At 35.5% G+C, this 21898-nt stretch overlaps 1 protein-coding gene across 1 annotated transcript in view; it reads right to left on the bottom strand.

Moving 5' to 3' along the window:
• HERC2 (HECT and RLD domain containing E3 ubiquitin protein ligase 2) overlaps positions 1–21898 on the bottom strand; it is a 242709-nt gene that overhangs the window by 197270 nt on the left and 23541 nt on the right. Inside the window, 1 exon segment of the mRNA XM_038532568.1 lies at positions 6513–6650. Coding sequence (XP_038388496.1) covers positions 6513–6650 — 138 coding nt within the window.

Raw genomic sequence — 21898 nt, 5'->3', positions numbered from 1 at the left:
TTAATTTACAACAAAAGAGCCAATAATATATAGTGGGGAAAGGACAGTCTCTTAAGTAAATAAATGGTACTGGTGAAAAAAAAATGGTACTGGGGAAATTGGACAGGCACATGCAAAAGAATGAAACTGGACCACTATCTTACACCACACACAAAAATTAACTCAAATGGACAAAAATTTGAACATAAGACCTGAAACCATAAAAATCCTAGAATTCGACATTAGTGGTATGCCTCCTGACACAGATCTTGGCAATGATTTTTTTCAATCTGACACGAAAAGCAAAAATAAACAAAGTGGGACTCAACAAACTAACAAGCTTCTGTGTAGCAAAGGAAACCATCAACAAAACGAAAAGGCAACCTACTAAATGAAAAAGTATTTGCAAATGAATATATCTGATAATGGATAAGGGGTTAATATCCAAAACATATTTTTAAAAAGCAACTCTATAACTCAATAGCAAAAAAACAAACAATCCAATTAAAAATGAGAAGAGGATTTAAATATATAGTTTTCCAAAGAAGACATACAAAGGGACAACAGGTACATGAAAAGGTACTCAACAACAACAATCAAATAAACACAAATTGAAACAATAATTCAATATAACTTCACCTCTTTAGAATGGCTAGTATCAAAAAGACAAGAAATAACAAGTGCTGGTTAAGATGTAGGAAAAAGGAACACTTGTGTACTGTTGTTGTGAATGTAAAAACTGGTGCAGCCACTATGGAAAACAGGAAGTTTCTCAAAAAATTAAAAATAGAATTATTATATGATTCAGTAATTCTACTTCTGGATATTTATCTGAAGAAAACAAAAACACTAATTTGAAAAGATATATGCACCCCCATTTCCAGCATTAAAATTTCAGCAATATAAGTAGCATTTGCTACTTACAATAGCCAAGTAATAGAAACAACCTAAATGTCCATTTGTGGACAGATGGGTAAAGAAAATATAGTATATATATATATACACATACAATGTAATATTCAGACATAGAAAAGAAGCAAATCCTTCCATCTGTAACAATATAGATGGACTCTGAGGGCATTATGCTAAGTGAAATAAGTCAGACATAAAAAGATAAATACCATAAGGGGCACCTGGGTGGCTCAGTCAGTTAAGTGTCTGCGTTAAGCGTGTCTGACTTCAGTTCAGGTCATGATCTCAGGGTTCTGGGATCAAGCCCCCAGTCTGCTTGTTCCTCTGCCCCTATCCTTGCTTGGGCTCATTCTCTCTCTCAAATAAATAAATAAATAAATAAAATCTTAAAAAAAAAAAAAAAAAAGGTCGTCTGGGGATGGGGTAACTTCGTGATGGACGTTAAGGAGGGCATGTGATGTAATGAGCCCTGGGTATTATATAAGACTGATGAATCACTGACCTATACCTCTGAAACCAATAATACATTATATGTTAATTGAATTTAAATTTTTCAAATGCAAAAACAAAAAGATAAATACTATCTGCTCTCACCTGTATGTGGAATCTAAAAAACAAAACCAAGCTTAAGGATACAGAGAACAGGCTGGTTGCCTGAGGCAAGGGGATGGGGTGGTTGAAGGAGAAGGCGAAATGGTAAGGGGATCAAATGGTACAAATTTTTAGTTATAACATAGGTCATAGGAGTGTAATGTTCAACACAGTGACTATAGGTAATAATACTGCACTGCATATTTGAAAGTTACTAGGAGAGTGGATCTTAAAAGTTCTCATCACAGAAAAAGAAATTTTTTAACTATATATGATGACAGAGTGTAATGAACTACTGTGATGATCATAACAAATCTTTACAATGCACACCTGAAACTAACAATGTTATATATTATATCTCATTTTATAAAAAGGAAAAATGAGCAGTCACAGGCAACTGTGATCTAACATTCTTCTCATTGAACTCTGGTCATTAAAGAATGGGGTGGGGTTGAAAAGTATTCTAAGAAGGAAGACTGAAAACTTCCCAAATTTAGCAAGACATAAATCTACAAATTCAAGAAGGTGAGCAAATTCCAAACAGGATGAATCCAAAGAAATCCACATGAAGATTTATTATAATTAAACTAAAGACAAAAAAAAAAATCTTAAAAGCAGAAAAAAAAAAAAAAAAAACACTTTGTGGTAGAATAACAGTTCATGTAATAACAAATTTTTTATAAGAAGACATGGACAACAGCTAAAGCAACAAAATATTCTGAAATGATGAAAAAAAGAATCGTCTATCCAGAACCCTAAATCTAGCAAAAATGTCCTTCAGGAATGAAAGGAAAAATCAAACATTCTCAAATGAAGGAAAAGAAAATCTGTCATCAGCAAACCTACACTAAAAGAATGGCTAAAGAAAGTTCTCTAAACAGAATGGAAATAATAAAAGGAAAACCTTGGCACTCGGGAAGGAAGAACACTGTAAATAACACATGGGTAAATACAATAGGCTATTCTTCATCTCTTGACTTTTCTAAATCATGTCTGAAGCTTCAACCAAAAATTATAAAATTGCTAAATGTGGTTATAAATACCAATAGAAATATTTGTGGCAATCATATGAACAGAAAAGGATAAAGAGACATAAAGGGAAGTAAGGTTTCTGTATGTCAATCAAGCTAGTTAAATGACACAACCGGAAACTGCTTAGTTATGTATATATAATGTATTAATTAGACAAACCACTAAAAAGGCTACTCCAAAAAATAAACTCAAAAACTCTATAGATAAATCAAAATGGAATTCTAAAAATGCTCAAGTAAACCACAGGGAGGCAGCATAAACAAAACAAAAATGAAAAAAACAGCAAACAGAAATCATAATACAGCAGTCTCAAGCTCTAATTTATCAATAATTACATGAAATTCAATGCAAACAGTCTAAATACACCAGTTAAAAGACACGTTGGTAGAGTGAACCAAAAAACAACATGACCCAATTCTGCCATCTATAAGAAAATGATTTCAAATAGGCAAATTAAAAGTAAATGGATATGGGGGTGCCTGGGTGGCTCGGTCAGTTAAGAATCTGACTCTTGATCTCAGCTCAAGTCTTGATCTCAGGGTTAGGAGTTCAAACCTTACGTTGGGCTCCATGCTGGGTTTGGAGCCTACTTTTAAAAAATATTTTTTTTAAGTAAATGAAGAGAAAAAAAACAAAAAGTATGCAAACAGTAAACAAAGGAGAGCAAAAATGGGTATATTTATATCAAATAAATGTCAGAGCAAAGATAATTACTAGGAATAAAGAGCAACAAAAAATAAGAAAATGGCCAACCCAATAAAGCCTAACAATTCTAAATGTGCATGCACCAAACTGCAAAATATGTGACACACACACAAAAAAATCCTGAAAAGAGGAAAAAAACATTTATATAGTCTGAGTTGGAGACCTCAACATTTCTCTCAACAACTGAGAGGAGAAAGAAGGGAGAAAGAAAATCAGTAAAGATATAAAAGAATGCAACAATACCATAACCAACAGCATCTAATAAACATTTAGAACACTCCAGCCAACAGGAGAATACACAATCATTCACAACAAGTATCAAAACAGATCATATCCTGGAATAAATATTCCCTCAACAAATTTAAAAGAAGTGAAATCATACAGAATATGCTATCCAAAACAATGGAAACAAAGTAGAAATCAGTAACAGAAAAATACTGGGAAAAATCACCAAACTCTTAGGAACTAAACACACCCTGAAATAATCCATGGGTCAAAGAGACAGGGAAGCAAAAATATACTGACCTGAATTAAAATGCAAATAAAGTGAGAGAAATGTATAGTACTAAATGGGTCATAGGAAAAATCTAGCAAAATAAAACAAAAAGTAAGCAGAAAGATGAAAATAATTAAAAGTAGAAACAATGAGAATGAAAATGGAAAAAAAATAGAGAAAAACCAATGAAATAAAGAACTGGTTCTTTCAAAAAATCAATAGAATTGACACCTCTAAACAGAACTGACAAAACACACCCCAAAAAAGGACATAAATTACCACTATCAAGAAAGAAACAGGAACTACATATAATTACAGAGGTAGAACTCTACATGTATAAATTAGACAACCTAGACAAAATAAACTGATTCCCCAAAAAATACGAACTACTTCAACTCAGCAAATATAAAACAGATCATTTAAGTTGACCTACAACTATTAAGACAACTGAATTGATCATTTTAAAAATCTCAGAAAGGAAATCACAAGGTCCAGATTGCTTCCCTGGAGAATGTTAGCAAATATTAAAATAGAATTAACACAGAATCTAAATAGTCTTTTCTGGAAAATAGAAAAGGAAATACTCTCAATTCATTTTAAGAAACTAGTATTAGCATGGTATCAAAACCAAAGAGAGACAGTACAAAAAAAAATTACAGAATACTGTTCTCATGAATATAGGCACAAAAATCCTTATCAAAATATTAGTAAGTAGCATTAGGCAATATATAAAAAGAATTATACATCACCAACAACTGGTATTTATTCCAGGAATGCAAAGCTGGTTTAGCAGTCAAACATCAGATCCTTCACATTAACAAATGAAATGGAAAAAAAAATCACATTACAAATCAAGTAATGTAGAAAAAACACTTGACAAAGTTCAACACCTCATTTCTGATAAAAACTCTCAGGAAACTGGAATAGACAGGAATTTCCTCACCTTTATAAAAAGCATCTACAAAAACCTATGCTAATATTATAATGAAAAGACTGAAAGTTTTCCCCCTAAGATCAGGAATAAAGTAAAGTTGTTCTTACCACTCTTAGGAAACACAGTAAATAAGTTCTAACCAGAACAATAAGGAAAGATAATGTAATGAAAGGCACACAGACTGAAAAGGGAGAAATAAAACAGATTGTCTATGTAGAAAATCCAAAAAAAAAACTTCCTAGTCAATTCAGCCAGGTTGCAGAATACAAGAAAACTATATAGAAATAATGTATTATGGAAAGGCAAAGGAACTAGAATAGCTAGAATAATGTGAAAAAAAAAAAGAAGAAAGTGGGAAAAACCAGTCTGATTTTAAGACTTACTCTTAGCTACACGAGAGTGTGGTGTAGGCAGACAGATACACACGTGGATTAGTAAAACAGAATAGAAAAATGAGAAATAGACCACACAAGTATACCCAATTAATTCTTGACAAAGGTGCAGAAGCAATTGAACGATAGTAAGTTAGCCTTTTCAAAAAATGATACTGGAGCAATAAGTTATTATAAACAGACAAAAAAAAAACTTGACCTAAAACCCATATTGCACACAAAATTTAACTCAAATAGAACAGAACATATATGTAAAACATAAAACTACAAAACTTTTAGAAAAAAAATAGGGAAAAATCTTCAGGTTCTAGGGATAGGCAAAGAGGAAGAGGAGGAAGAGGAAGCCGAGTAAGATAAAGGAGAAGGAAGAGGAGGAAGCAAAATCCATTGAAATTTATTAAAATTTTAAACCTTTGTTGTGCTAAAGACACTGTTGAGAGGATGAAAAGATAAGCTATGAAGTGAGACAAATTATTTGCAAACCATATATAAGATAAAGGACTAATATCTGGAGTAAGTACAGAACTCCAAAAACACAACAGTAAAGAAAAAAAACCTAACTAGAAAACAGGCAAAAGACATGAACAGGTAGTCCACTAAAAAAGATACACAGATGGTAAACAACCACAGGGGATTGCAAATTAGAACCACAATGAGGTATCTCCACACCTAACAGCGAAAAATGTTTTAAAAGTGAGAACACTAAATGATGATGAGGACACAGAGAAACAGGATCACTCATACATTGCTGTTAGGAATATAAAATAGTGTAGCTACTATGGAAAAGTTTGCCAGGTCCTTAAAAAATTAAACATAGAATTACCATAGATCCAGCAATTCCACTCCTAAGTATATACACAAATAATTGAAAGAAGAACTTTTATATAAACTCATAGCAGTATTATTCAAAATAGCTAAAAGGTGGAAGCAACTTAAATACCCATCCATGGATGAATGGATAAACAAAATGTTATATATACATATAATGGAATACTACTCAGCCTTTAAAAGGAAGGAAATTCTGACACATACTACAACATGGATAAGCCTTGAAGACATTATGCTAAATAATGAAATAAGCCAGACCAAAAAAGACAAATACTCTCTATGATTCCACTTACTCAAGGTAACTAGACTAGTCAAAATCCTAAAGACAGAAAATTGTGGTTTCCAGGTGCTAAGAGAAGGGAAGAAAAAGAAGTTACCATGTAATAAGTACAGAGTTTCAGTTTGGGAAGATGAAAGGTTCTGGAAATGGATGGTGGTGATGATTACAAAACAATGTGAACATGTTTAATGTCCCTGACTGTATATTTAAAAATTGTATGTATATAGAGTTTACCATGATATGAAAAAATTTAAGTTAAACTTTTAAGATTCAGTAACAACAACAACAAAATCCATCTATGGTATCTAGAAAAGAGGTGCCAGATCAAGCTTTCCAAAGTACCAGAATCTCAGTTCATAATACCTGGTTGCTTGCCCCACACCCAGCTCTCTAGGATTGATTTGGCCCTACATGCAGGTGCAGGAGTTTCTTCTTCATCTTTTTTCTCTTTGTCATTCAGATCTTCTTTCTTTGTTCCACTTTGAGTATCAACACCATCATCTGGAAAATAAATTTTTTTTTAAAAATCTATAAATTAAAAAAAAAAATCTATAAATTCCTTTTCAAATTGTAGCATCCACTTGTCAGTCTCTTTGCAAATGTCCCTCCCAGAAATGGAAAGGTTAAGTTACATCATTAGTTGAATGTTTGATGATTACAAGAAAATAATATGAATCACTACCACAAAAAGTACACTGTGTTTTATGAAGTAATAATAAATGATCTAGCAACCCTTTAATAAAGAAATTCACAGAGATCCCTAGGAGGCTCAGCAGTTTAGCGCCTGCCTTTGGCCCAAGACGTGATCCCGGAGTCCCACGATCGAGTCCCACATCAGGCTCCCTGCATGGATCCTGCTTCTCCCTCTGCCTGTGTCTCTGCCTCTCTCTCTCTCTCTTTGTCTCTCATGAATAAATAAATACAACCTTAAAAAAAAAAAAAAGAAATTTACATATCATTCAAATTCTTCCTTGAAGCAGGTCTTCTAAAATATTCCATCAATTTCCTACCACATTTCACAACTAATAAACTTAGTCCTTGATGTTACCTAATTGAATTTCATGTGAACTACTTTTATTCAGTGATCCCCAACTGCTGTGTCCAAAAGAATAGAAGATGTGAAATGGGAGCATGATTCAAAAACCATTTTTAACTCTATATATTGCCATATTCCATCAACTGAGAACCACTGCTATACAGGACCACAATCATTGACAAAGTATAATTCAGGAGCTTTGGGACACACAAAAAAGTTGGAAACTGTGACTTTAGGCCACCAACAATTTAAAGTTTCAGTCAAGAGGCACCTGGGCTCAGGGCATGATCCCAGGGTCCTGGGATGCAGCTACATCAGTCTCCCTGCTCAGTGGGGAGTCTGCTTCTACCCCTACCAACCCCCCTCCCCAGCTTGTACTTGCGCGCGCACGCTGTCTCTCTCTCTCTCTCTCTTGCTCTGCACTCTGTCTCTCAAATACATTTATTTTAAAATCTTTTAAAAAGTAAAATAATAGGGATGCCTAGGTGGCTCAGCGGTTGATCATCGGCCTTCAGCTCAGGGCATGACCCCAGGATCCAGGATCAAGCTCCCTGTGGGGAGCCTGCTTTTCCCTCTGCCTATGTCTCTGTCTGTCTCTTTCACTCTGTGTCTCTCATGAATAAATAAATAAAATCTTTTTTAAAAAGTAATAAAATAAGATTAAAAAATAGAGTTTCAGTCAAGAACAAATGTCATGAAACTCCTTATAATGCAAATAAAGACAGAACCTAAACCTTGAAGTATAAATGTGTCCTATCCTCAAAGGCACTCATTATTTTCTTAATGAAATAATTAGACATATACATTTAATCTGTGGAAGAGATTCTATCAAATTACAAACAGTAAGAAGTATCTAAAAATAACTAAAACCAACAAGTGACAAATATCAAAAAAACTGCTGCATTCTATAAGAGAAGTATCAGATATCAAACAGAAGGAATCCCAATTGACTAATGATATGAAGAGATACTCCAATTCTATTTAGAAAAATATAAATTAAAACAATGAAATATTACTTTACATTCACCAAATCGGCAATTGTTAGAAAGCTAAAATATAAGCTCCAAGACAGGATTTTTTTCCCGTTTCATCTGGTTTCGTTCACTGATAAATCCCAAGTGCCTAGAACAACGCATGCCAGGAAGTAAGCCTGCCTTCGATGATCTGTTTGATCGTTAAATAATGTCAAATGTCAGCGGCTATGTGGAGCTGGGCACATAAACCTTTAGGCATAGGCTGGCCAAAGGGGTGGACCTCACACAGCCAGACTAAACAGCCAAGTGCCTCCAAGTTACATGAAAGGTCCTCTAATCCCTGGCTATGCTCACAGAACTCCCATAAAGGCCCACAATTAGGGGGATTCAAAGGATTGAAACCCACAGCAGTCCAATGCACTATGAATACCACTTAAAAATACAGTACTAAATGGCAAAGGGAAGAAACTCATGCTAAGGAATCACACATTCCATTTACACAAACTAAAAATGCATCATTAACATTAGCATGTTTCCTAATGATACACAAACATATTAGAAAGGAAAACATTTAAAAGATGGATTTGAAATGGTGTGCCAGGAACTGTGAAGCATAATTAACTCAACCCTCAGCTCCTGAAGCTAAAGAAAGGGCCTTAGCCACTGGCACACTTCATGTGTCCCATTCTTTCATCTTCCTGCCACAGCGATGACTAACAGTACCTCTCTTATTTACAGAAATATCCAACTGTGCATTAAATACAGATTATTTTTTGTAATACTTAAATTTTTATATATTACAAATATAAAAATTACACAGCACCTCTAAATTAAGCTCTACTGATTTGCTGAAGTCATAGAAAAAGGCTTGGAATCAGGTTCTGCAATCAGGTTCTCAGCCTTCAGTGTACATCAGAAGCACAGGGTGAGGGATACACATACACACATACATACACACACACACACACACACACCCCTCAAATACCAAAACTGAGTTCTACTGCCTAAGATTCTGATTCAGTTGGTCTGGGGCAGGACCTAGGCACTAGCATTTTTAATTCCCAGGTATTTCTAATATTCGGCCATAATAAAGGACCACTGACACAGGAAATAAAACTTTACTAACAAAACGTAAATGCAACTGACCAAACAACAACAGTGGTTTTAGATACCACAGCCACTCTTAATATAACAAATTAAGGCCACACAGAATAAAACTTAAAAAAAAAATAAGACAAGTCAGAGGAAAGGCTAAATAACTTTGCACTTACGTTTTTTACAAATTACTCTTTTTGTGAAAAACTGAATAATGAAATAACTGTTATTGAGGTGGTTTTCTTAGATTTTATTTGAGAGAGAGAGAGAAAACGAGCGGGGTGAGGGACAAAGGAAGCAGGCTCACCGCTGAGCAGGGAGTCTGATGGAGGGCTCAATCCCAAATCCCAGGATCATGACCTAAGCCGAAGGCAGACACTTAATGGAGACATTAAGGGAGCCACCCAAGCACCCCTGTTATTGAGTTTTTTAATTAACAAGAGGGATTTGCTAATTTTTGCTTTTTTGCACAAGCATGAGACAAGCATCCTGGAATGAAAACCTGATTCTCCAATTTCAATCTTTTATAAGTAATTAGGCATATAAGGTCAGTCAAAGTCCCTAAACTTTAATTCTGCCATGAGTGAAAGCTCAGAAGCCCACCTTCAGCCTGCTATGTGACAAGCGAACTCTAGTGTCTGTATGGAAGACTTGGCCTCCGCTTCCATATGTCACCGCGTTTGCTCCTAACCAGGCATAAACAAAATGACTTTACTAGATGTGGATCCCAACCCCAGGGAGAATGACTAGCATTCCACAGAGGAAGAGGCAGGTCACCAGGACCCCAAATCTTTCCTTATAACCAGTCAGAAGATCCTCACTATAAGTGACTGGACAGAGACAGAAAATGAAAGCCCGGACTCTACAAGTTAGAAATTCAAAATACTGACAACATTTGGAGAGGGAGAGAGGAAAGGAGAAGGGAGAGAGAGAGAGAAAAGGAGGCCTGCATAGGAAGAAAAGGCAAGGCTGCAGCAGAGGATAGTTTCAAAGCATTCAGCTCTGGGCTGTGGGCCCTGCACCAGTTCACCGTGCCAGCCACTCTACTACCATGCCTCTGTCACAACAAAGACCCCGACTGTAGGGAAAACACCCAGGGCTGCAGTGGGCACAACAAAGGGGTAAATTCAAGCCCAATGTAAGTCAGGGTCTTATAAAGCAGCCCTCTGCCATGGGGAAGCCAACAGCCCTGACAATATATATGGAAGCTCTTAGAGGGGGGGAAAAATCAAATTGAAATAAATAAAGGTTCACAGTTTGACCCAAATGGAACTTCAAAGTTTACTGAAAAAATTTACACAACAAAAAGACAGATGGGCTTTTGTGCCTCTATGATACAGGTACTGACTCAGCTTCAGTATCTGCTAAAATGCACCAATCAGAAAACCTTCGTGGATTTAAGTAAATCCTGGGGCTCAAATTACATTTACACCTGAAGATCCCACTAAATTTTAAAAAGTACCCCCTATAACCTTAGGAAAATTACTACATATAACCTAGAGAACAAATGCCTTACCTTAACTATCAAAACTACCGTCTTGCCTAAATTCTCCCTGGTCATAGCAACTACTGCCCTGAAATATCCCATAGTGGACATGGATGCTCTGACACAATAAATAAGTAATTGAAATTAAGTATTTAGCAATTACAAATTGGCTTAATAAGGGACCTATTACAGGTTGAATTTTGTCCCCCAAAAAGATTTTCAAGTCCTAATGTCTACTATCTATGAGTGTGACCTTATTGGCAAATAGGATCTTTTCAGATGATCAAATTAAGATGAAGGCATTAGAGTAGGCCTGAACTGAATATCATGATCATCAACCAAAAGGATACAATCACCATTTTACACATTGAGCCACCCAACTACAGCAAAATAGCATTCTAAAAAGAATGACACCTTGATTTCAGAATTGTAGCCTCTAGAACTGTGACGTACACACTGACTATTCACCAAGACACACCACATCTTGGGTCATAAGACAAATCTTAACAAAAGTTGAAATCACTCAACTAAGCATGTGTCCTGTCCATGTGGCATTAAACCAGAAAACAATAATAACAGAAAGATAAGTAGACAATGCAAAAAGACTCGGAAATTAAACAGCACATTTCAAAGTAATGCACAGGTCAGAGAAGCCTCAAGAGAAGTTTTTAAAAATTAAATGAAAATACATCAAAATTTGTAGGGTGCAATTAAAATAGTACTTTCAGGGAGATCTGTATTATTAAAAGCTTATGTTAGCAAAGAAAAAAAAAGGTCTGAAGTCAACAATTTAAACTTCTACCTTAAGAAATTAGAAAGAGAAATAAACCAAAATAAACACACACAAAATAAACCAAAAGCAAGCCGAAAGAGTGGAATAATGAAGAACAGAAACCAATAAAACTGAAAACAAAAACAGAAACAAATCAATGAAACTAAGAACTGATTTGTTGAAAGATCAATAAAATTAATAAACCTTATACAAGATTACTAGAGGGAAAAAAGGTAGTAATTAACAAATATCCAGAATGAAGGAGGTATATCTCTATAGCCTGGGCAGATATTAAAAGGATAAGAGAATACACCAACCCTAAATACATAAATAACAACTTAGATACAGAACAGTTCCTCAAAATCACAAACTACCAAAAGTCATCCAGGAAGAACTGGTTAAGCTAAATTGTATGATAACTATTCAAGAAATTTACCTCAGAATTTAAAACTTTCCAAAATAGAAATCTCAAGACCTGGGAAGTTTCAATGGAGAATTCTACTAAATATTTACGAAAGAAATTTATACCAATTCTACATGATCTCTTCCAGAAAATGGCAGGAGAAACATTTCCCAACTCCTTTTACAAAACCAGTATTACTCTAACACCAAAACTAGACAAACAAGAGTACAGTTGACCCTTGGACAACAAGGGAGTTAGGATACCAACTCCCTGACTGTTGAAAATTTGCACATAACTTTGGATTTCTCCAAAACTGAACTACTAATAATAGCCTACTCTTGACCAGAAGCCTTACTGATAACATAAACAGCCAATTAATACACGTTTTGTATGTTACATGTATTATATCTTACATTCTTACAATAAAATAAGCTACAGAAAAAAAATGTTAGGAAAACATAAGAAAAATACATTTACAGTACTGTACTGTAAACTATTTGCAAAGAAGCAGACACGCATAGTTCAAACCCATGTTGTTCAAGAGTCAATCATACAGGCAGGCCAGGTGGCTCAGAGGTTCAGTGCCGCCTGGAGACCCAGGATCGAGTCCCACGTCAGGCTCCCTGCATGGAGCCTGCTTCTCCCTCTGCCTGTTTCTCTGCCTCTCTCTCTCTCTCTCTCTCTCTCTCTCTCTGTCACTGTCTCTCATGAATAAATAAAAAAATCTTAAAGTCAATCTTACAAAAAATACAGCTCTATAGCTGTATCTATATATATCTATATATATATATGAATATACCTCATGAACATAGACGCAAAATTCTCAACAGAATATCAGTAAATTGAATCCAACAATATATAGGAAGAATAATACACCATAAACATGAAGAGTTTATCCCAAGAATACAATGCTCGTTCAATACTTGTAAATCAATCAGTATAATAAACCCCCCGCAGAAGTAAGAATCACTTGATACTTGATACTATCAATCTATAAAAAGCTTTTGACTATATACATCATCCACTCAGGACAAAAGTTCTCAACAAATTAGGAATAAAAGAAAACTTCCTTAACCTGATCAAGAGTCTCTACAAAACCCTACGGTTTATCACACTTTATGGTAAAAAACAGAATGCTTTTCCCTTAAGATGAAGAATAAGGCAAGGATGCCCATTCTCTTCATCCCTATTTGATGCTGTACTAGAAGTCCTAGTCAATGCAGTAAGGCAAGAAAAATTGGAAGAAAAGATAAAAACTGTTCCTCTTCACAAACTGCATGATTATCTTCAACAAAATTCCAAGAAATCTACAAAAAAAAAAAAAAAAACACCTGCCTAGTGAGTATAGCAAAAACAAAGGAGAGAAAGTCAACACATAAAAATAGAACACACAGTAGCATCTACATATTCTTTTCTACATAATAGATACGATGTAGAAGATATATACTATGTTGGAAATATCAGTTGGAAATCAAAAAAGATTTTAAACATTTACAATAGCCCCAAAAGAGGTAAATACTTAGGTACACACTAACAAAGTACAACACACTTAGGAAATGTATGTTGTAAAGTGTGAAATTCTGATGAAAAATAAAACACTACCTAAGTAAACGGAGATATACTATGTTCATGAACTGAAAAACAAAACATAGTAATAATGTTAACTCTCCCCAAACTGATCTATAGATTTAGCACAATGCCAATCAAAAACTCATCAAGACTTTTTGCAGATATTACTGCTGGGGATTTACCCCAAAGATACAGATGCAATGAAACGCCGGGACACCTGCACCCCGATGTTTCTAGCAGCAATGTCCACAATAGCCAAACTTTGGAAGAAGCCTCGGTGTCCATCGAAAGATGAATGGATAAAGAAGATGTGGTTTATGTATACAATGGAATATTACTCAGCCATTAGAAATGACAAATAACCCGCCATTTGCTTCGACGTGAATGGAACTGGAGGGTATTATGCTGAGTGAAGTGAGTCAATCGGAGAAGGACAAACATTATATGGTTTCATTCATTAGGGGAATATAAATAATAGTGAAAGGGAATAGAGGGGAAGGGAGAAGAAATGGGTGGGAAATATCAGAAAGGGAGACAAACGTGAGAGACTCCTAACTCTGGGAAACGAACTAGGGGTGGTGGAAGGGGAGGTGGGTGGGGGGGGGGTGGGGGTGACTGGGTGGCCGGCACTGAGGGGAGCACTTGATAGGATGAGCACTGGGTGTTATTCTGTATGCTGGCAAATTGAACACCAATAAAAAATAAATTTATTATTTAAAAAAATACTTTTTGCAGATATTAAATAAGCTGATGGTAAAATTTATATATGAGCAAAATAAATGAAAGTTACAAAAAGTAACAATAAAGGTGGAGGAATCAATTTTAATACTACAAAGTCACAGTAATCAGTGTGGCATTAATAAAGGGATAGACACATATCAATGAAACAGGAAGAATTATGTACAAAATGAGCCAATTCATTTTTTACAAAATACAAAAGCAATTCAATGGCAAAAAGGATAGTATTAGAAAAACTAGATATCCATATGAAAAATAAAAAATACCTTCAACCCAAACCTTATACTTTATACAAAAATTAACTCAAAATGGACCAAAGATCTAATGATAAAATGAAAAACTATAAAAACTATAAAACTCTTAGAAGAAAACATAAGAGAAAATCTTTATTACCAGGCACTAAACACTAGGCAAAATAATTCTTAGACATGAGACCAAAAGCACAATCCATAAAAGAAAAATTATAAAATACACATTGAGAATAAAAGAACAAAGTAAAAAAATAAAATAAAATTAAATTAAAATAAAATAAAAGAACAAAGTACTACACTGAGAGAAAATATTTATAAATCTTGTATCTGAGAAAAGATCTGTAATGAGAATACAAACCATAAAAAATTCTCACACTGAAGAAGAAAAAAAAGAAACAAGCAACCTAATTAACCAATTAATAAAAAGATGTAAACAGAAACTTCAACAAAGAAGAGATACACATCGTGTGTCATTAAGGAAATGCAAACTAAAACCATGATGAGCTCATACTACATAATTGTAAGAATAGTCAAAATTCAAAGTGCTGATAATACCAAGTGCTGACAAGGATACAGAAAAACAGGCACTACACACAGTTCTAGAGGGAAGGCAAAATGATAAAGCCACTTTGGAAACAATTCAGCAGTTTTGTATAAAATGAAACATACATACCATAAAACCCAACAATCACACTACTAAATATTTATCCTAGAGAAATGGAAACTATCTATACTCATGCAAAATTTGTACAGAAATGTTCAATGTAGTATTATAATTATCAAAAAAAGGTAACAACCAAAATGTCCTTTAGTAGGTGCATGGTTAACTACAATGTGGTACATTCAAATCATGTAATATTACTCAGTAATAAAAAGAACTGTTGATACGGGGGATCCCTGGGTGGCTCAGCAGTTTAGCACCTGCCTTCGGCCCAGGGTGCGATCCTGGAGTCCCAGGATCAAGTCTGCATCCGGCTCCCTGCATGGAGCCTGCTTCTCTCTCTGCCTGTATCTCTGCCTCTCTCTCTCTCTCTCTCTCTTCTCTCTCTCTCTCTGTCTCTCTCATGAATAAATAAAATCTTAAAAAAAAAAAGAACTGTTGATACATACAACAATGTAAATGAATCCTAAAGATATAACAAGTGAGTAAATGAAGCCAATTTTAAAATGTTATATAATGGGGATTCAGAGGAAGATGGTAGAGGAGTTGGGAACCCTAGTTTTGTCTGGTCCCTGGAATTCAGCTAGATAGCTATCAAATCATTCTGAACATCTATGAACTCAACCAGAAATCTAAGAAAAGAATTGTGTAATTCTACACGTAGAAAAGCAATCACTTTCTGCAAGGCAGGAGGTACAGAGAAGTGAATCTGATGTGAGGTATCAGAAAATGAACTGCAGGGGAAGGGAGGCTCTGTAAGCCAGCTACTGAAAAGTGATATACGAGTGGAGCACAAATCAGAACTTTCAGAAGCCCAGGAGTTGGCTTTCAGCTCAGTGTTGCCACAAAGCACAAACTGTGGGCCTGTGGGCCAGTTGGGCAAACACTCTCTGAGCAGGGGCCCGGCAAGGGGCAGAACCTAGTTGAGACCTTCCTCCTTCCCTCAGGAGGAGTGGCATGGGGTGCATGCCATAAGAGTCTGCAGTTTGGAGACTGGAAACAGCCTGTGATAAAAATGCATGGTCACAGGCTGGGTGAACACAAAGTGTGGAAGAGGACTAGGGGAGACAAAAGTGATTGCTTTTCCCTGAGGTTGCACTAAAGAGTGGGAGCTGTGATCTTTCAGCTCCTGGAGATTGGGGTGCCACCACTTTTATTTTCATCCTCTAAAGCAGTGCAGAAAGCCTTTGAGGAACAAAAGCCACAAAGAACGATCTGGAGCAGCCTATACTCAGCCCTACCTCCTTGCAAGAGGGGTGCCATTCCATCCCAGAAAAGACACCTGATAATGAGCACAACAGGCCCCTCCCCGAGAGGATCAGCAAAAACAACCAGCTAAGACCAGGTTTACCTATCACACAGAACTGCAAAACTCCAGTGCTAGGTGGAAATAGTACATAGAATTCGTGGTTTTGTTCTAATGATTCTTTAGGCTTTCAATTTTAATACTTTCATTTATCTTTTCAATTAATTTCTTATTTTATAAAGTCTAAATCTTTAATTTTAATTTTTACAGTTACATTCTATCCTTTCATTGTATTTATTTTTGTGTATATTTTTTTTCTTATCTCTCAATTTTGGGATGTCATTTCTTCTAAGAAATGGACCAAAATACACCCAGAATCCAGCATATTGCTCTGTTCTGTTCACCTGCCTGATTACATTATTTTTTTTACGTCTTTTTTTAATTTTCACTGCTACAGTTCTATTCTTTCATTATATTTAATTTTATTTTTGTGTATATAGAAGTCATTTTTCTTTACAATTTTGGGATCTAGTTTCCTAACAGACCAAAATACACTCAAGATCTAGTGTGTTACTCTGTTTTGTTCAGCTGATTATATTCTTTTTTTTTCTTGTCGATTTCTGGTCTCTTATGATTTGTTTAGTATATAATTCTCTGGGGTCATTGTTGCTATTCTAGTATTTTGTTTTCTTCTTCAAGTATTATTCTCTAGACAGAATGACAAGACAGAAAAACTCACCACAAAAAAAGAACAAGAGGCAGCGCTGACTGCCAAGGGCCTAATTAGTATGGATATAACTAAGTTGACAGAACTAGAGTTCAGAGTAACAGTTATAAAGATACTAGCTGGGGCTTGAAAAAAGTATAAAAAACATTAGAGAACCTGTTTCTGGAGGAAGAAAAAAGAACTTAAATCTAATTAGGTTGAAATCAAAAAGTCTATTAATGAGATGCAATCAAAAGCAAATCCTCTGGGCAGACTAGATGGCTCAGTAGTTTAGCACCTGCCTTTGGCCCAGGGCATGATCCTGGAGACCCGGGATCGAGTCCCACATCGGGCTCCCTGCAAGGAGCCTGCTTCTCCCTCTGCCTGTGTCTCTGCCTCTTTCTCTCTGTCTCTCATGAATAAATAAATAAAATTAAAAAAAAAAAAAAGAATCCTCTGACTGCTAGGACAAATGAGGCAGAAGACAAATTAGTGATACAGAAAACAAAATCACGGAACATAAAGAAGCTGGAAGAAAAGAGATAAGCAACTACTGGATCATGAGTGGAGAATTCGAGATAACTGATAACAAAATGAAACAACATTAGAATAATTTGATGCCAGAAGAAGAGAAAAGAGAAAGGAGGTAGAAAGTATATCTGAGCAAATTATAGCAGAGAACTTCCCTAATCTGATAAAGGAAACATGGATTCAAGTCCAGGAGGCAAAGAAAACCCCCTCAAAATCAATAAAAATAGGTCAATGCCTCACCATGTAACAACGAAGCTTGCCAATCTCAGACACAAAGAGAAAATCCTGAAAGCAGCCTAGGACAAGAGGCCCTTAACCAATAAGGGCAGATACATAAGGCTGGCAGCAGACTAATCCACAGAAATGTGGCAGGCCAGAAAGGACAGTCATGATATATTCAGAGTGCTACATGAGAAAAATATGCAGCCATATTTTTGACAGCAAGGCTGTCATTCAGAATAGAGGGATAAAAAAACTTCCAGGACAAAGAGAAACTAAAGGAATTTGTGATCACTAAAGCACCAAAGGAGATCCATTAAGTGAAGTGAGAGTTCAAAAGTAACGTGGTCCAAAAAGAAACAATCAACAAAAACAGTGACTTTAGAGGTAATACAATGGCACTAAATTCCTCTTTCAATAACTACTCAGAATGTAAATGGGCTGAATGTCCAATCAAAAGACACAGGGTATCAGAATGGATTAAAAAAATAAGACCCATCAATATGCTCTCTATAAGAGGCTCACTTTGGACCCAAAGACACCTCCAGATTGAAAGTGAGGAGGTGGAAAATCATTTATCAGGTTAATGGACAACAAAAGAAACTGGGGACGTAATCCTTATATTAAACAAGCAGAAGATCAACAAGGAAACAAGGGCTTGAATATTCAGAACATTTTATCCTAAAGCAAAATACACATTCTCAATTGCACATGGAACTTTCTCCAGAATAGATCACACACTGGGTCACAAATCAGGTCTCAATCAGTATGTAAAGACTGAAATTATACCATGCATATTTTCAGACTACAATGCTTCAAAGCTCAATCACAAGAGGAAATCTGGAAAGAACTCCAATACGTGGAGGCCAAAGAGCATCCTACTAAAAGATAAAAGGAAATTGAAGGAGAATTTTTAAAATTCATGGAAACTAATGAAAATGAAAACATAACTGTTCAAAACCTTTGGAATGCAGCAAAGGAGGTCCAAAGAGGAAGTACATACAAGCCTTTCTCAAGTAACAAGAAAGGCATCAAATATACAAACTAACCTTAAACCTAAAGGAGCTGGAAAACAAAGCAAATAAAGCCTAATCCAGCAAAAGTAGAAAATTAATAAAGATTAAAGCAGAAATCAATGAAATAGAAACCAAAAGAATAGTAGAACAGATCAACAAAACTAGGAGCTGGTCTTTGAAAGAATTAGTAAGATCAATAAACTTCTTCTCACCAGACTTATCCAAAAAAAAAAAAAAAAAAGATAGCAAGAGAAAAAGACCCAATATATATGTAATAATGAATGAAAGAGGAGAGATTACAACAACACTGAAGACATACAAACAATTAGAGGAACATATTATGAGCAACTATATGTCAACAAGTAGGCAATCTGAAAGAAATGGATGCATTCCTCGAAACATATAAATTGCTAAAACTGTAACAGGACGAATTAGAAAACCTGAACAGACCTATAACCAGCAAAGAAACTGAAGCAGTAATCAAAAACCTCCCGACAAACAAGAGTCCAGGACCAGACGCCCTCCCAGAGGAATTCTACTAAACATTTAAAGAATACCTATTCTTCTGAAGCTGTTTCAGAAAACAGAAATGGAAGGAAACTTCCAGACTCTTTCTACAAGGCCAGCATTACCATCACAAAACCAGACAAAGACCCCAACAAAAAGGAGAATTACAAAATCAGTATCCTTGGTGAACATGAATACAAAAACTCTCACCAAGATACTAGCCAACAGGATCCAACAGTGTATTAAAAGGATTATTCACCACGATCCAGTGACATTATTTTTTCCTGGGCTGTAAGAGTGGTTCAACAACTGCAAATCAATCGATGTGATACACCACATTGATAAAAGATGGGAAAAGAACCATATGATCCTCTCAATAGATGCAGTAAAAGCATTTGAAAAAATACAGCATCCTTTCATGATAAAAACTCTCTGCAGTGTAGGGATAGAGGGAACATATCTCAACATCATATATGAAAAGCCCACACTGAATATCATCCTCAACAGGGAAACACGGAGAGCTTTTCCCCTAAGGTCAGGAACATGACAGGGATGTTCACTCTCTCCAGTATTATTCAGCATAATACGAAAGTCCTAGCCACCACAACCATACAACAAAAAGAAATAAAAAGCATCCAAATTGGCAAAGAAGAAGCCAAACTCTTATCCTTCACAAATGACAGGATACTCTATGTGGAAAATCCAAAAGATTCCACCCAAAAATTGTGAGAACTGATACAGGAATTCAGCAAAGTCGCAGGATATAAAATCAATACACAGAAATCAGTTGCATTTCTATACACTGAGACAGAAGAGAAATTAAGGAATTGATCCCATTTGCAATTACACCAAAAACCATAAGATACCCAGGAAAAAGTCTAACCAATGAAGTAGAGGATCTGTACTCTGAAAACTATGGAACACTCAAGAAAGAAATAGAGGAAGACACAAAGAAATGGAAAAAATATTCCATGCTCATGGATTGGAAGAACAAATACTGGTAAAATATCTATGCCACCCAGAGCAATCTATACATTCAATGCAATTCCTATCAAAATACCATCAACATTTTTCAGAGAGCTGGAATAAATAACCCTAAAATTTGTATAGAACCAGAAGAGCCAAAGGAAAGTTAAAAAAGAAAATCAAACCTCGTGGCATCACAATTCTGGACTTCAAGTTCTATTGCATAGCTGTAATCATGAAGACAGTATGGTACTGGCACAAAAACAAACACACAGATCAATGTAACAGCATAGAGAACCCAGAAATGGACTCTATGGTCAACTCATTTTCAACAAAGCAGGAAAGAATATCCAATGAAAAAAGCCTCTTCAACAAATAGTGTTGGGAAAACTGGTCAGCTACAGGAAGGAGAATGAAACTGGACCACTGTCTTACACCACACTCAAAAATAAACTCGAAATGGATGAAAGACTTAAATGTGAGACAGAAATTCATCAAAATCCTAGGGGAGAACATAGGCAGCAACTTCTATGACCTTGGCCACAGCAACTTCTTGCTAGAATGACTCCAAAAGCAAGGGAAACAAAAGCAAAATGAACTATTGTGACTTCAGGATAAAAAGCTTTTACACAGTAAAGGAAACAGTCAACAAAACCAAAAGACTACCTACAGAATGGGAGAAGATATTTGCAAATGTCTTATCAGATAAAGGGCTAGTATCCCACTGTTGGTGGGAATACAAACTGGTGCAGCCTCTTTGGAAAATAATATGGAGGATCCTCAAAAAGTTGAAAATAGAGCTACCCATGAATCCAGCAATTGCACTACTAGGTATTTACCTCAAAGATACAAATGTAGTGATCGAAGGGGCACCTGTACCTCAATGTTTAGAGGAGCAATGTTCACAATAGCAAAACTCTGGAAAGAGCACAGATGTCCATCCACAGATGAATGGATAAAGAATATAGGTGATATACATATATGGATATATGTATCTACATATATATATACGTATATATATATATCTACATATATATGGAATATTACTCAGCCATCAAAAAATGAACCTCGCCATTTGCAACAGCATGGATGGAACTAGAGAATATTATGGTAAGCAAAATAAGTGAATCAGAGAAGGACAATTATAACATGATTTCACTCATATGTGGAATTTAAGAAATAAAACAGAGGATCATAGGGGAAGAGAGGAAAAATAAAAGACAACAAAATCAGAGGAGACAAACTATAAGAGACTCTTAGTCATAGGAAACAAACTAAGGGTTCCTGGAGCGGGGGAAGGTTTGGGGGTTGGGGTGGGGAGATAGAGTAACTGGGTGATGGACATTAAGAAGGATAGGGGATGTAGTGAACCCTGGATCTTATATAAGACTGATGAATCACTGCACTCTACCTCTGAAACTAAAAATACACTATACGTTAATTAGTTGAATTTAAATTTTAAAAAATAAAATTTGAAAAAATGTAAAAATTAAATAAAATGTTATATAGTGTATAATTCCATTTATATGACAGCTCTCAAAATGGCAAAACCACAGTGATAGGCAACCACAGA

Source organism: Canis lupus, chromosome 3 (assembly GCF_011100685.1).
Source record: "Canis lupus familiaris isolate Mischka breed German Shepherd chromosome 3, alternate assembly UU_Cfam_GSD_1.0, whole genome shotgun sequence".
NCBI lineage: Eukaryota > Metazoa > Chordata > Mammalia > Carnivora > Canidae > Canis > Canis lupus.
The sequence above is the reverse complement of the archived record's forward strand: the minus strand, read 5'-3'. Positions and strand labels throughout refer to the sequence as shown.